The sequence below is a fragment of the Oryctolagus cuniculus genome, chromosome 1 (assembly GCF_964237555.1).
Source record: "Oryctolagus cuniculus chromosome 1, mOryCun1.1, whole genome shotgun sequence".
Taxonomy (NCBI): domain Eukaryota; kingdom Metazoa; phylum Chordata; class Mammalia; order Lagomorpha; family Leporidae; genus Oryctolagus; species Oryctolagus cuniculus.
This window is the reverse complement of record NC_091432.1, coordinates 122,360,493-122,376,724: the sequence shown is the minus strand read 5'-3', so window position 1 is coordinate 122,376,724 and position 16,232 is coordinate 122,360,493. Positions and strand designations below refer to the sequence as shown.

At 50.0% G+C, this 16,232-nt stretch overlaps 1 protein-coding gene across 13 annotated transcripts in view; it reads right to left on the bottom strand.

The window, feature by feature from the left end:
• The window catches only part of FLI1 (Fli-1 proto-oncogene, ETS transcription factor), a 142,840-nt gene that overhangs the window by 54,919 nt on the left and 71,689 nt on the right, over positions 1-16,232 (bottom strand). For 12 of the 13 annotated variants that reach the window (XM_051847967.2, XM_051847958.2, XM_070048312.1 and 9 more), the window contains one exon: positions 9,157-9,368. The exons of the other annotated variant lie outside the window; for it this stretch is intronic. In XM_051847967.2, coding sequence (XP_051703927.1) covers positions 9,157-9,368 — 212 coding nt within the window. The remainder of the gene's footprint in view (positions 1-9,156; positions 9,369-16,232) is intronic. 13 annotated transcript variants of the gene reach the window in all.

Genomic DNA, 16,232 nt, shown 5'->3' with positions numbered 1-16,232 from the left:
CCACAGACACACATGTATACACATTTCACCACACACACATATGCACATACTTTACTATATACAGACACACACACACACCATAGCACTCACAACACACACACTGCCAAAGACACACGTGCATACATACTTCAACATACACACACATACCCACACGCATTCCCCACCACAGACACAACACACACTCCACCACAGACACACATGTATACACACTTCACCACACACAGACACATGCACACACACATTCTACCACAGACACACACAAACCATCACACACACAACATGCACACTGCCACACACATGCATATATACTTCACCATACACACACACATGCCCACACACACACCCCACCACAGACACAACACACACTCCACCACAGACACACATATATACACACTTCACCACACACACACTCTACTACATACACACACACCCCATCACACACATGACACACTCTGCCAGACACACATGCATACATACTTCACCATACATACACACATGCACACACACTTCACCACACACACACACACACACTCTGCCACAGACACACATGCAAACACCCTTCACCACACACAGACACATGCACACACACATTCCACCACACACCAACACAAATACCCTATCACATACACATACAATACACACTCTGCCAGACACACATGCATACACACACATTTCACCATACACAGACACACACATGCACACACACACTCCACCATACACAAATGCACACACTCACACTCCATCACGTATAGACACACACTTTACTGCATACAGACACACATTCAACAGATATTCCACCCCAGACATGCATGTACACACACACTCCACCATACAGACACACATATGCACATGTGTGTGCACATATGGGCACATACACAACACATACTCTTCCACATACAGCATGCATGCACACACACACACTCTGCTACATGCACACACACTCCACCAGATACACACACATTTCACCATGTTCATAGATACAATGTTCACATGCATCCACTCAACACAATGTACATGTATACATATACTCTGCTACATACACACCCATGCACACATATGCACACACACTCCACCACACATATAATACATATGTAAATATACACATGCACTCCATCATACACACATGATTCACACCCACACAAACCCATCACACCCAACACACACACACATAATCACACACATTCATACACTACCACATATATATGTAGATACACACACATGCACTCACATTCCACCACACACATATGCATACACGTGCATGCACATATACTCATAAAAACAAAACACTCGCACTTTATCACATACACACAATGTACATATTCACACAGCTCACCACATGCATATACGTATACCCACACATCCACATATACACACAATACTACAGCACCTACATACCCACAGGCGCACACACACTCACACCCCCACCACAACACTGGCTATCTTTCCCGGCATCCTTGTCAATTGTATAACACCCCAAGTGCAGCAGAAGTTTGGAGGATTAAGTTGGCCGGCAGCCAAGAGAACAAGGTTTCTTTGGCTGGGGACAAGAGTGGGAGAGGGTGCAAGTGAACACAACACATACCCATGTCCCCTGCAGGATGCCCAGGGCGAGAAGTCCCTGGGCACGGGATGGGATGGGCGGGGGAGGTGCGAACTCCGTGGGCTTCTTATGAACCTCGGGGAGACCACTTTTGAAAAGTCCTTTTCCACATCAGCCAGGTGCCTGGGGATTTCTGAGTTTAAAACTGACCTGCCATGCAGAGACGACAGAACCTCAAGAACCACAGAAATGCAGTGACCCTTCATGGTTTATGGCCGTGTGAGGTAGCACAGGTGACAGGATTGGTCCCTGACTCCGGGAGGGAAGAATAAACTTGAAAAAACCCAAAGCCCTGGTAAAACCTGCCTAATTAGGAGATGGGCCGATAAGCGCTGTCCGGGAAGTGGGTGCAGAATGGGAGCAGGCTTTCCTGCTGCGGTGGCCGCTGGAACTTCTCCGTAGGTGGAAGTTCTTTGTCCATGAACCTGAAGAAGTTCACTGACTTTTCTCTACCTTCTCTGTTCCTGCACACACACCTGCTCCCCCAGCTAGGCAGCTGAGCTCTGTGGCTCAGCTTGCCCCCCAGTTCTCTGGAGCAAGGCCCTGTCCTAGATCCCAGGCCTCTGTGCTAGAACCTGCAAAGGGGCACCCTTAGAAAGAAGCCCTGCCCCCACTCCCTAGACTCCCTCATCGCCTGGGGCCAACCCTCCTCCATCTGCTCAGGGAGACAAAGGAGGAAGCCGTACCTCTCCGTGGCTCACCTGCCAGCCTGCCCTCTATTCTCCGAGCTCTGAGGCGCCGTGCCTCCACCAGCCGGCACGAGCCTTGCACACGCGGTCATTGGGCGGCATGCTACTGCTGAGGGTGGGTACAGGTGAAGCCCAGCACACAGGCTGCTCTTTAATGAGGCAGCTGGCGCCTGTGAAGAGGGCTCAGTGAAAACAAGAGGGAGGGAGGGGGCAGGCCAGCTCGCAGGGGAGAGGTTTGCCATTCAGCTGCCCACGACTCTGCTGCTCATTTGTATTGAGACCTGCACTTATAGCTAGCACGGGGTTGGGGCCCACAGGCAGCTGACAGCACTGGGACAGGTGACAAGAAGGCCCGGGGCTGCCACAATGGAGCAGGGAGGAAGTGGCAGCTCCGAGAGCTATGAACTCAGAGCAGCTCCATCTCCAGGCACCGGAACAATACCGCCCCAGCAAGGCTGACCAGGGCCCTGCAGGTCCTGTCCTTTCTTGCCACCACTGGATGTAAGCTCTTTGTGCCTCTGATTCTATTTGTGTATGTTTAATCAAAATTGCTTTGAAAGGACTGCTAGGGTTTGAATGAAAGGAGATTTCAGACTTCTTCCCAACGATTACGCTTTTACATTAAGCAAATATTTTTCTTTCTTTTCTTTTCTTTCTTTCTTTCTTTTTTTTTTTTTTTTTTTTTTTTTGACAGGCAGAGTTAGATAGTGAGAGAGAGAGACAGAGAGAAAGGTCTTCCTTTTTCCATTGGTTCACCCCCTAAGTGGCCGCTATGGGTCGGTGCATTGTGGCCGGCACGCTACACCAATCTGAAGCCAGGAGCCAGGTGCTTCTCCTGGTCTCCCATGCAGGTGCAGGGCCCACGCACTTGGGCCATCCTCCACTGTCTTCCCTGGCCACAGCAGAGAGCTGGACTGGAAGAGGAGCAACCGGAACAGAATCTGGTGCCCTGACCGGGACTAGAACCTGGGGTGCTGGCGCCGCAGGTGGAGGATTAGCTAAGTGAGCTGAGACGCTGGCCCAGCAAATATTTTTCTACCTTCCCATTCAACTCAGAGCAACTGAACTCATGGTGGATCATCAGATCTGCCAGCCTGCAGCCCCAGCATACTGTCAAGGGATCCTGGTATGCACACAGCAAATATGATGACTCCAGGGCCACCCAAGACACAATTGCATGATGACAACCCGTCAATGTGTGTCTCTATGTTGCACGCACATTTTACATGAATTAAGCAGTGTGCATTACCTTTAGGATTTCTGCAAGTCACATACATAGATGTGATGAAATAATTTTAAAGCAAATTCAAGAGGAAAAAAAAATCTTCACATAATAAAGCCATCACAGTAAACCTAGAGGTACTTTCATGTCCACACACATTTAGATGCTGATAACTTTTCCAGATTCCTCAGTAGGGCTTCCCACTGAAGCTACGTGTGGCATGTCTTTGATTATAAGGCTCAGAACATAGCAATTTTGGAAGGTATATTGCAGTCAGAGAGGCACAAGCGACCGAGTAAGTGAGGCCAGCCTTGCTGAGCGCGGAATGGGAGACCCTCGGTGTCCCATGCTTTCAGCTGCATTTGCCAAGTCTAGGGAACACCAGTGCAGGCTAACCCTGAACTCAGGTCCCGAACCCCAGCCACACAGTGCGTCCTTGCATCTCCCTGCCTTAAACTCATGTTCTTTCCTTCGTGGGATATTTTCCCCAATTCCCGTGGTTAGATAGGATGCAGCCAAGAGGTCTTTGCAGACCACAGCTTGGATTAAATTGCTGACGTCGACATCCAACACAAGACCAAGGGCCAATGCCACTTCAAAGGCAACCCAGCCTGGCAGACTCAAGCATGGCAGGAAGGTGTCAAGGAAAGAGCACAAGCCTCTCTCAATGCCAACAGCCCATTCTCTCTCTGAGTCCCTCAGACCCCAAGCCCTCTGCTTGACCCTTTGCCCTGGGCCCAGAGGGCGTGATGAAAAGCAAGGAGACACCGTACCTTCAGGCACACTGAATACCCTCTGCCCACCAGACACAGCTGATGTGGGGTCTCCAGGAAGCACAGAGGGAGTCTCTCAGGAACGCCTGTGAATGGATGTGAGCCACTGGGCCATCCGTAGCACTCCCGCCCAGTGCTGTCCCACTGAAGTAGAATGGGTGCCACACGGGTCATGCCACACTTTCTAGCAGCCACATTTTTATAGAAAAAAATGTGAAATGAATTTTAATATTAAAATGTTTTAACCTTGGGGCCAGTGCCGTGACTCACTTGGTTAATCCTCCGCCTGCAGTGCGGGCATCCCATATGGGTGCCGGGTTCTAGTCCCGGTTGCTCCTCTTCCAGTCCAGCTCTCTGCTGTGGCCTGGGAAGGCAGTGGAGGATGGCCCAAGTGCTTGGGCCCTGCACCCGCATGGGAGACCAGGAGGAAGGACCCGGCTCCTGGCTTCGGATCGGCGCAGCGCCGGCCATAGCAGTCATTTGGGAAGTGAACCAACGGAAGGAAGACCTTTCTCTCTATCTCTCTCTCTCACTGTCTATAATTCTACCTGTCAAATAAATAAAAATAAAATAAAATAAAATGTATTAACCTATTAACTCAATATAGTCCAGAGATGATCATTTCAAGATAATAATCAAAGACATATTTTATAGTTTTTTCCATTCTGATTCTTTTAAATTCAGTGCTTATCTTATGTTTTAAATTTTTTACTTTTTATTTATTAAACTGGGAGACAGAGAGACAAAGAGAGATTGGGAGAGAGGAAGGGAGGGAGGGAGATAAAGAGAGAGAAACAGAGACAAAGAGATAGAGAGAGTGAGTTCCTATCCACCAGTTCACTCCCCAAATGCCCACGTGGGCTATTAGGGTCTGGCCAAAACCAGGAGCCAGGAACTCAATCCAGGCCTCCCATGTGGGTGGTGGGGATCTAATCACTCAAGTCCTCACTGCTGCCTCCCAGGGTCTGCACTAGCAGGGAGCTGTAGTCAGGAATAGGAGTTAGGTATCAAATCCAGACACTCTGATACCGGATGCAGTGTCTTAACCACCAGACTAAACGCCTGCATTCCCTTTCCTATTTTCCATGTAGAGTACATATCAGGTTGGCCTGGCTTGCATTTCCAGTGTTCAACAGCCACTCAGGGCTAACGGCTCCAGCATGGGACAGCACAGGTCTAGTCCAGAAGCCAAGAGAGCCAAGTTGTGGGCTCCACTTTGGTTTTCACATCTGAGCGTAGGAACCATTACAATAACCTCGCCTATCTTCTGTGGTGTGACGACTTAGCCACTCCCACCTCACATATAAGTGACAAAGCACCATTATCAACAATACCCAGCAGAGCCAAGAACAGTGTTCAGGATGAGATGGCCTTGGATCCATTGCATCACATCATTTATTTTTGCATCACCAAAAACAGGATCTGACACAGTTCCACCTTAAGCAAGCACATGTTTCTAAAAACCCTTGCTCCTCGCTCTATACCCATCCAGCGTACACGTGAGCACTTGGAGGATACTTGGGAGGTGAGGGTGAGGCTGTGCTTTGAGAGCCCCTGAGTTTGTCTTTGCTTCTTCTATAGTAGATGAAACGCATCGGCCCTTCTAAACCTCCTTTGTCTAAGGTCTGGGTCAAGACAGGCGAATCAAAAGCAGAGGCTTCTTTGTGCGACCAAAGCCAGGCAAATGTCCCGTCTGCTCGTGGAGAAAATCGTACACCCTCGTTAAGCTGGCTCTGGTGAGCTCCTCGTTGGTAATGGGCTCTGATTTCTGTGGGAGACCCTCTTTGCCTAGAGTGATCCCCTGGTAGCAGGTGGAGCGGAGGAGCAGTGAGCTCACAGATGCAGCCTCACTCAGCATGCACACAGGCTGAGTGAGCAGACCTGCATTTCTGTGCTGCTTATTCATTCGTGACAGGCTGAGCATCCCTAATCAGAAAGTCTGAAATCACAAAGGCTCCAAAAGCCAGAACTTCTAAAGCACCACGATGCCACAAGTGGCCAGTTCCACATTTGACCTGGTAGGATGGGGTGCAGCCCAAATACTGGCCCAAGTGCACCAAATAGTCTATAAAATTATCTTCAGACTATGTGTATAAGGCACACATGCAACATAAATGAAATTTGTGTTTACAAGCTTGGGTTCCATCTCCAAGATATTTCATTAAGTATGTGTGAATTTCCCAATACCCAGGAAAAAAATCCCCAAATTGAAGCACTTCTCGTACCCTACTTTGGAGAAGGAATATTCCATGTGGACTTGCAACCTCCCCCCTTTGAATCTGGTTAGCCAGGCTTTCGTGCAATTATTTAACAACTACTTAAATAAGGTACCTGTCCAGCGCTGCCCACTGCCCACATGTTGATGATGGAGGAGATAAGAACGAGAAGAGCAATGGAAGCAGGGTGAGGAGTGACAGCAGGTGCCTCTGTAGACCCCATGATCAAGGAGGGCCTCTGAGAAGGTGACACGCAGGCAGAGACCTGAACTCCTGGGGGTGACATCTGCATGGCTGGAAGGAGTAGGGTTGTTCCAGAAAGAAGCAGCCTGAGCAGGCATGTGCCTGGGGGCCTGGGAGCTGCTGGAGTCTTATGTGGAGGGGGTTAGTGAGACAGAGAGCAAGAAGAGAGGCTGTGGGAAGCTGTGGGGCCATGCTAAGGACCTTGGCTTTGTCATCAACCACGAGAGGGTTTTGAGCAAGGGTTCCCTATCTTGAAAAGATGACTCTGGCTGTTTATTGTCTGTGCAACAAACCTCAGGAAGGCAAAGAGGAGGAGGGGTTGGGGGAGGTGGCTGCAGCAGTCCCTGAGGGCTGCCCTTGGCTGGGATGCAGTGATGGGATTTAGGTTGCACAGAACAAAGACTGCAGTGGCAGAACCTGGGTTTGCAGCAGGTGTCAGGAGCTCCTGGTGGGCACAACAGCCCTTCGTGGGCAGACCAGTTTGGAAGGCACTGCTGAGCAGCCCTCTTGCTCTCTAGGCGTTGGCAGCTCTGGGACCATGGTGCGCAGGCATGACATACAGGCAGACAGGGGCCTAGCCCTAATGAATGACACGCAGGGCCTGGAATCAGGAAGTGGGTGTTCTGGCACTAGCTTTGCCTCCTCTAAATCCTTAGAGAAAGCATTTACCCCACCAAAGCCCGACTTGCCTTTCCATGAAGAATCACTACGTCTGCCTCCTAGGACGGAGGTGGGGAGGGTGAGACGATGTGGAGAAAGGTTGCCCAAAGCATGCCCTGCAACCGTGAGGAACTACAGCATCGGCCTGATGATGAGAAACCCATCTGAGGGGCCCTGGCTTGGAAACGCTAAGCCTTGCTAAGTCTGGGAAGGTGGCTGCGATCCCAGTGGCTGGTTCTGCTTAGAGGGGCTGAAATGTGGTAGGGCTGGGAGTTCCCACGGGCAGGTCTGAGAGCGGCTGCTCGGGGCCCTCGCCCTCCCAGCCCCTCCTCTCCCTTCTCTCTAGACCTGGGTCCTCCCTGACTCACCCGCTTGCCCAGCTAAAACTCCTTAGAGAAGATGCTCAGAGCTAAATGCCACCCCCTCCCCAACGATGAACCGAGCATCATTTCCTAAGGCCCCACAGATACGTTTATCTGGTGTCCCGCTGATGGCTCCCAAGGACTTGCGAAGGGAACACACGTTCCGCTCCCCAAAGCTTTCCTCTCCCCAACTTCCAGCGGCTGCCAATGGCACCGACCTTCTGCAAAACACCCAAGCTTCTGTCACCTTTGATTCTCTCTTCTTGTCTACACCTCCTGTCAATATTTGTTCACCTAAGCTCTGTTGGCAATCTCTCTCCACGTGACACGTCCTATAGAGCTAACTTCTACAGTTTCCATCAGCGTGGTTTAGAACTTCATTATTTCTTGTCTGGGATATTGCACTCCCTTCTAAGTTTATCTTCCTGACTCTGCCACCCACTGAGCGCACCGTTGCCAGCCCACTAGCCGTCAATCACAGCTCTGAGGGGCTTCGGTGTCACGTCCCGCGTCCCACAGTCGGTCTCTGCCTGTGAGATGAATGGTGCATTCTCTTAGCTTGCTATTCAGGGCCTTCTCTTCCCTTTCATTTCTATCTCCCTGTGCCTTACGAAGGCCCTGCAGATTACTTGAAAATCCACGGGAATTATCAAGTCAGACATGAAGCTTGGGCTTTCTGCTGTGCAGACCTGCAAACCTCCTGAGGAGCACTGTCACCATCAAGGGCTGTCTGAGTCCTAGAGGCTCTCCCAGCCCGTGTCCCTGCAGCAGCTGAGTTAACGAGCCTGGAAAAAAAGTGAATATTCCAGCCCTGCTTCAGAGAGAGGGCAGCGCAGGCCCTGAAATGCAGGTTGCCTGCCTATACGGCTGGGCTCTCCCTTGCCCCTGAGCTGTCGCCTTTCCTGCCCTCTCCTCTCCCCATTTCTGCCCCAGATCCTTCCTCCTCCACGCACACTTCCCAGGTGCATGCAGTGTCTCCGTGCTGGAACAGGGACCCTTCTCTGTGCCCACTTCTCTTGCCAGATTTTCACTTCTACTGTAACCGGGTCACCTCTGCCCTACTGAGACTACTCCAGAGGTTACGTGTCTTTAGAAGGACCGAGAAGAGTGTCTTACTCCCCAAGAGGAGCTGCACGTGGGCCTGCGCTTGAGGGCTGCAGGAACCCAGAGAACAGGGCTCCCCGCCCTGTTCCTCCGCCAGCCTCCAGTTCTGCAGCCCTCGCTCGCTTCAACTCCCTAAGGACTGATGCAGCTCCCTGGCCCGGCACCAGACTCCCATCTGCTGAGGTGCCAGCAGCCACTGGGTGCAGATCTGCCTGACTTGGACCCCTGGAGAGCAGGCAAGCCTGAGCTGCCTGTCCCCTAGCCCCACAGGAGCCTGGCGGGCTTACCTGGACCCATTCATGTGGTCATACTCCCGCTTGACGCTGACCCTCACCGGCTGGTTGATCCACTCCTGCTGCGGCGGGAGGGGGTTGATTTTGTGGGGCTGCCCGTAGTCAGGACTCCCCGAGGCAGTCATGTCGGCCTTGGGGAGATGGGCTGCTGCTCCGTACGCTGAGTCGAAGAGGGACTGGTCGTCGCTCACCACCGACAGAGCCTCCTGCAGAGCCCGAGAAGAGACAGAGAGCCCATGTCACTCTTCACCCAGGCAAGTGGCACTCTTGCTTTGAGCTGGCAGGGTGGCCCAGGGCTGCCCTGGGACAGCTTGCCCGGAAGTCCCAACTGTACCAATGGTTGATTGACTCACACTCCTGGGGCAGGTTTAACCTTATGCAAACTTGGTGGGATCTTTGTAGGTCCCTAGGGGAAGAAGGAGTTTGGGCAGTGGAGCAAGGATAGGGGACCCATGGAAGTGGTTTGTTTGTTTGTTGGATCTGTGGGCTGGGATCTTCAGAAAGGAACTGGGTATGAGAAAGCCTCAAGAACTGTGGGTAAGTGAGGTGGGTTGCAGTAGTGTTGGGGTGGGGCTTGCTGAACTTTTTAAAACAAACATTTATTTACTTATTTATCTATTTGAAAAGCAAAGTGCACGTGTGTGGGGGGGGAGACAGAGAGAGAGAGAGGGAGAGAGAGAGAGAGAAATCTTCCATTTGCTGGCACACTCCCCCAGATGGCCACAACAGCCAGGGCTGGATCAGGCCAAAGCCAAGAACTTCATCCTCATCTTCCACATCAGTGGTAGGGGCCCAAGCACTTAGGTCATCATCTGCTGTCTTCCTAGGTGCCTTAGCAGGAAGCTGTATTGGAAGTGGAGTAGCTGGGACTTGAGCTAGCACTCTGATTTGGGATGTGGGCACCACAAGATGCAGGTCAACCTACTGCACCACCAAGCCAGCCACTGAACGCTAAATTCTTCAGACCTGAGCAGAAATGCCTGTTCTTGGCTGTGTGGAGCTGCCAAGCATGGAGAGGAAATGAGGAAGAGCATTTATTTCCTAGGTGAGGCCAGAGAGAGCCGCCTAGAGAGGGTAAGTGTGTCGCTGACGGCCACACAGGCAAGGGTGGGGCTCAGCGCTGTGGCCAGGTCAATTTCAGTTTCCTTATCTGTAAACAGGAATAAGAAAAACATTTTCACAGTTGACGATAGATTAAACGAGAAGATCTACAGCAGGTGCCTGGCTTAGAGGAAGTGCTTGGCACTTTGCCAGTGAGCTCTCCACGATGTGCCAGTGCAGTTCACAGATCTTAATTCTGATGACTCCCCCTGCCAAAGCAGAGGAGACTCGAGTGTGTGTGTGTTGGGTGTTTGGTTGTCAGGAAAAACCCCCTGGGAGAGGCTCTGGGGTCCTCCCTCAGGTGCCAGCCCATCGCCTGACTCAGGTGTGACTCCTGGAGACCACAGGCTGAGAAAGGAAGTGTTGTGCTTTCCAGAAATCTTCCACCAATCAAGGCACCATGGTAAGAGTCTCCCCTTATCCCAAAACACATTAAATTACAGCAGTTCAAGGTCACGGGCTGCAGTGCAGGGTTCATCATGGTCACATAATTACACCAAGTTAAATTTACCAATTTCAGAAAAGAGGGTAGTGATCTGTATTCCCTACAACTATGGCACACATATTTGTGAAGAAGAGGTGGCGCAATGTAAGAAAAGTGCTTAGAACCATCTCCAGTTCATAGCGACACTCAATGAGTATCAGCTGCGATGACCCCCGACATTCAGGCTAAGATCTCCCAGGCTGTCTGTTACATGCCAGCCCCTCCAAATTTATAGGATGAAGTCCTCACCCCTGGCACCTCAGAGCATGACCTAGCTGGAGTTAGGGCTTTTAAAGACATGAGCAGATTGAAATCTGGCCACGAGGGTGGGCCCTAATCCAGTCTGACTGGTGTTGTAACAGAAGAAGCTGGGATACACACGGAGACATCAGGGTTGTGTGTCCAGCAGGGCAGCTGTGTGGAGACTCAGGGAGGGATGGTTATCAGCAAGCCAGGGACAGAGGCCTCCAGGAAGCAAGTGCTGCCTGACCCCTAACCTGGACATGCAGATTCCAAGCCATGAGCATACAGCTGTCTGTTGCTATTGCCCTGGCCTGGGGGGTGCGACGCTGGGGAAGGAAGACACTGCCTTTGCCTAACACAATAATAAGTGAACAGCATCGCTCAAACCTGGGATGTGTCTACCTTCCTTGTGCAATTCACATTCCTGGCTTCAATGTCTCCTCCAATAGAAAAACTTGGTTGCACAAGTGCGATCTGTTCTATCAGCTAGCTCTCGGCCCCTCTCCACGGCCACCCTCCACCCTATAGGACAGCCGTGCTTCAAGGAGAACGGCTTTTCTGTGGCGGCTTGTGGCTGGGCTCAGGGGAGAAGGACTGGATCACACTCCAGGAATTCGGCTCTGGTTGGTTATGGATGCCTCCAGGCGTGCATCCAAAGCTGAGCTGCCCACATGGCATTAAAAGGCGCACTTCCCTGAGCTAAGTCGATAGCCCTTGAGTCACACCTTTAAATCTTCTGGGATCTTTCTTCATTTCCCACCTGTTGCCTTTGTGTAATGCTCAAAGAAAAGCCATGCTTCTCAGAGCCATTCGTCTTTTGGTTATTTTGTCCACTCTACATTTTGGTTAGGGCTGAGCCCTGGCTCAGTATCTCAAACAAATTTCAAACTGTTAAGTTGGACACAAAATATTATGGATGCAAGTGGCAGAGGGTGATGCTGTGACCTTGCAGAAGGCTGATCCTCAGCCCCTTAAATTCTTTGGGCTCCACACTAGGGGAAGAGGACACTTTAAGACCTGGGACCCACAAGTGTCCTTTGGAGATAAAGTTGAAGACTTGTTGTGCTACAAGAAGAGATTACAGGCCAAGTATTGTGGTGCAGAGGGTTCAGCCACCACTTGAAGACGCCTGCACCCCATAACAGTGCTGGTTCAAGTACTGGCTGCTTTGCTTCCAAAGCAGCTTCCTGCTAATGTGCCTGGGAAGGTAACAGATGATGACTCAAGTGTCTGGACCCCTGCTATCCACATTTTAGAACCAGATAGGGTTCCTGGCTCCTGGCTTCTGGCTCAATCCTGTCTATTACACGCACATGGAGAATGAACCAGTGTATGAAAAATCTCTCTCTCTCTCTCTCTCTCTCTCTCTCTCTCTCTCCCCCTCCCTCCCTCCCTCCCTCCATCCCTCTCTGACTTTCAATACATTCAAAAAAAGAAAATCATTTAAAAAAGAAGAGGTTACATTTAAGGAGCCAGGTATCCACTCTGCTGTCTGTGGAGAATGGCTACATTCTGGTTAATTATACACAAATCTTGGAGTTTCAGTAAAGTGATTTCTTCTACCTCCTTCTTCTAGGTTAGAGGAGAGAAGGTGATGGAATAGCAGAGAGGCAGCACTGGCGTAGGAATACTCTGCTGGAGGGCAAAGGTCTCGTCATCCTTATCCCAAAGAGGACTGGCCAGAAAGCAGGATTGGCAACTCCAAGGGCAAAATCAAGATCCACAGCAAAGAGGTGGCAATGAAGAACACATAGGATGCTTCAGGAAGAGAGCACGGGATTCACTCTGGAACATCTCACACTTCCGTCCAGCCAATGGCCCTGGACCCAGTCACGTGTGCCTCCTGCTTGTATCTGTATCAGACTCTTTCCTCCTTGCTACAAGCTTCCATGGTCCTCCTCTTTCATTCCACCTTGCACGCTCCCTGCTCAGACCCTGAAAGTTGCAAATCCACCGCAACCCTGCTCAAGAACCTCCAGAGCCTGCGAGGGATACACTGTAGCAAATCCACTCTCAGCCACCTCTTCTGCAAGAGTTCCACTTCACTCAGCCAGCTTGCCTTCTGTTACAGGACTTCCCCTTACTAGGACATCTGCCCAAGTCTCATTAGTTTCACTGCTGCACAAAACACGCCCCATTCACATAACCTGCTCTGTGGTCGATGTTGTTGGTCCTTTTTCTGTGAGTATCCTTGCTTTGCCCTTTCACATGGATGCACAATCTTTGCCATTTTGTAAGGTATGGAAGAACTTCTTACCCATGAAACTCTCCCTGCTTAACGACTGCTTGGGTACACACACACACTTTCTGTTGGTAATCATTGATAGACAAATGGCATTGTATTTCCTATTACAGTGTAGAGAAAAGGATTTTGGAAGATGAGAGAAAAGGGTTTTCTGGTTGGACTGAATGGGGGAATTCAACATGGGCAGCAGGAGGAAAGTGAGGATGATTAAGTGGGAATAAAAGATTTGGGGAGATGAGGTCCCAAATAAGCTGATATGAGACCCAAAATGAGAGTTAAGGAAGACATTCCCACTGCCTTTGCAAAGAAATAGCACACCTCCTGCCACTCAAAGGTAAGACCAGGCCCTTGGCAAGCACACTGTGGGTTTTAGGATGAGAAGTGGCAGTGAGGAGCCTTCTCCCAACAGCTTTGTGGGTAGCAGGCATCAACCAGGAAGAGAGGAGCAGAACAGGAGAAGGCCAGTGAAAGGGCGGGCACTGGCTGATGGTGGCTGATCACCACGTCCCTGCTGCAGACCTGCTGAGGTCACTGGGGTAATCTGATGTGGCTGCAGGCCCATGGCCCTGCTGTCGTCAGGTGAGGAGCTATCGGGATGGCAGATGTTTTAATTACCCACTCGCAGCTACACACTGTTACACATATATAGCTATTCCTATTTTAGGTGTCTTATAAAGCTCTTAGGCTCTTTTAAAGTTCAAACTTCCAACTCTTAGTGTACTTAAAGCTCTTTATAGAAATGAACACATTGCTGGTGTTCCACAACATTCCACCAGTGAGTTGTTGACGAGTGTCTACCTGTGGGATGATAGACTGGATGCAGAAAGGACCCAGCATAAAAATCCACCAGCTGATCTCCTTCTGTCTCTCATAACCTTGCTTCTCCTGTTGACTAGACATTGGTGAGTTCATTCGGGGAAGACAAGTTACTCTTGGAAAGACTCACTGAGTTGGTGCTGCTTTAGATCATGCTCCATAAAGATAACTTCCAAGAGAGAAGGACAGAAGGCTTGGACTCCCTAGCCCAGGGCTCAGCTCTGGGATCTCTTCTTTCCCTAACTATGTCACTATGAAAGGAACCCCAGAACTGGCTATGTCAGGTATAAAAAATTTTCATTAATCTATTTGAAAGGAAAAGGGAGAGAGAAAGTGTGTGTGTGTGTGACAGAAACAGAGATTGTCCATCTGCTGTTTTACTCCTCAAATGCCCACAATAGATGGGGCTGGGCCAAGCTGAAACCAGGAGCCAGGAACTCAATCCAGGTCTCCCATGTGGATAGGAGGGACCTAAATACCCAAGCCATCATCTACTGCCTCCCATGGTGTGCATCAGCAGGAAGCTGGAATTGGGACTGGAGCCAGGACAAAACCAAGGCACTCTGATATAGGATGTGGGTATCCCACGTAGTGTCCAAGCCACGGTGCAAAACATCTGCCCTGCCAAGTGGGTTCTTAAAATCACCTTTTCTTTGCTGAATATAGGAAAACACAGGTCTGTAGGTGAGAATGTCCTGGTCCCTTAGTCACTGAGTACTAGACCCCGGGGGTGGTGTGTACTCCCTCGCTCCAAGGAGGGAAGTGTCCTGTCACAACAGTACCCCAAGGTGTTTCCTTCCTAGAGTTCCAGCAAGGGGACCCTTACGGTGTCAGCTCAAGTTCTGAGACAAAGCACATGGCCAATATTTGCCCACGGAAATGTTTCCTTCCTATGCTCCCCTGCTGGTCCAGGGACTCAGGGGAGGTGTACCACAAGGGATGCCTGTGTCCTGGCGGGGACTCTCCTTTCTACCCAGTGTGGGGAAAGTGCCTGTATCACATCACGTATCATATACTCTGTACTATCATTACAGAAAACAGAAGTAGAAGACAATTAATAAGGCACGTATAAATGCAAAACCTAACTTTACATGCCAAACCTATTCATCCTATTGCAATTTATGAAGGCTGATATTAATACACTTATTATTCATGAGAACATGAAGATAAGTAAAAAAGTTTGCTGAGTTACACAGTGAAGAAATGTGATCTGCTACAAGGGATGTAACTATTCTACTCTCATTCATCAGTACCTTCTTGTGAATTTTCTGTCCTATCATTAAGACTATAAGCTCTTTGAGGGTAAGTCTTGTGATTCTGAGAGTACAATCTCAGTCAGAGATATCTGAACTCTAACCCAAGCTCCACCAGCTGCTTATTAGGTGCCAAGTGCAATTTATGTACATCTAGAACTTCATTTCCTCGTCTGTAAATGAGGACAGTAACAGCACTTAACCTGGCAGATCTTGAATAAAGATAAAAGACAATACAAGTAAGACATCTAAATCAGTACCTAAAGTTCTAGAACATGAAACACTTTAAATGTAGGACAATATCAAGAAATGGTCTAGAAGCCACTGGGCTAGAGACGGGTGGGGAGGGAGTTCAGCCCTAGAGATATCTCCTGCCCCTGCATTGGGTTAAAGCAGTTTCTTAGAGAAAGGAATTTGCCTCTCTCTTCTGGAGCTGGGACACCCAGCTTCTGCCCTTGGGCATCAGACTCCAGGTTCTCCTGCCCCTGGGTTCTGGGGCTTGCAGCAGTGTGTCTCTGCATTCTCAAGCCTTGGGCTCTGACCTGATGCTGCATCACTGACTTCCCTGGCTTTCCAGCCTTTGTGCGTGGAATGAGCAGTCTTGGTTCAGCCTATCTCTGCTTCCATAATTGCGTGAGCCATCTGCTTTCAGGGATCTCTTGCCTGTCTGTCTGTTTGCCCATCTATCTGTCTACTCATCTACCTACCTATCTATATCCTTTAGGTTCTGTTTGTCTGGAAAATCCTGGCTCATGAGGGCCAGTCAGAACTTTTCCTTCCAAGAATGTGGAATCAAGTCTAAAGTAAACTAACCATTTTCTGTTGGTTGCTTGCCTCAAGATGGGTGAGCTCAGTAGCCACGGGTGGGCCTTCCTCCTCCACATGGATAGAGAGGTCTGGAAGTCTGGTCTACAGAAGGGGAGAGGCA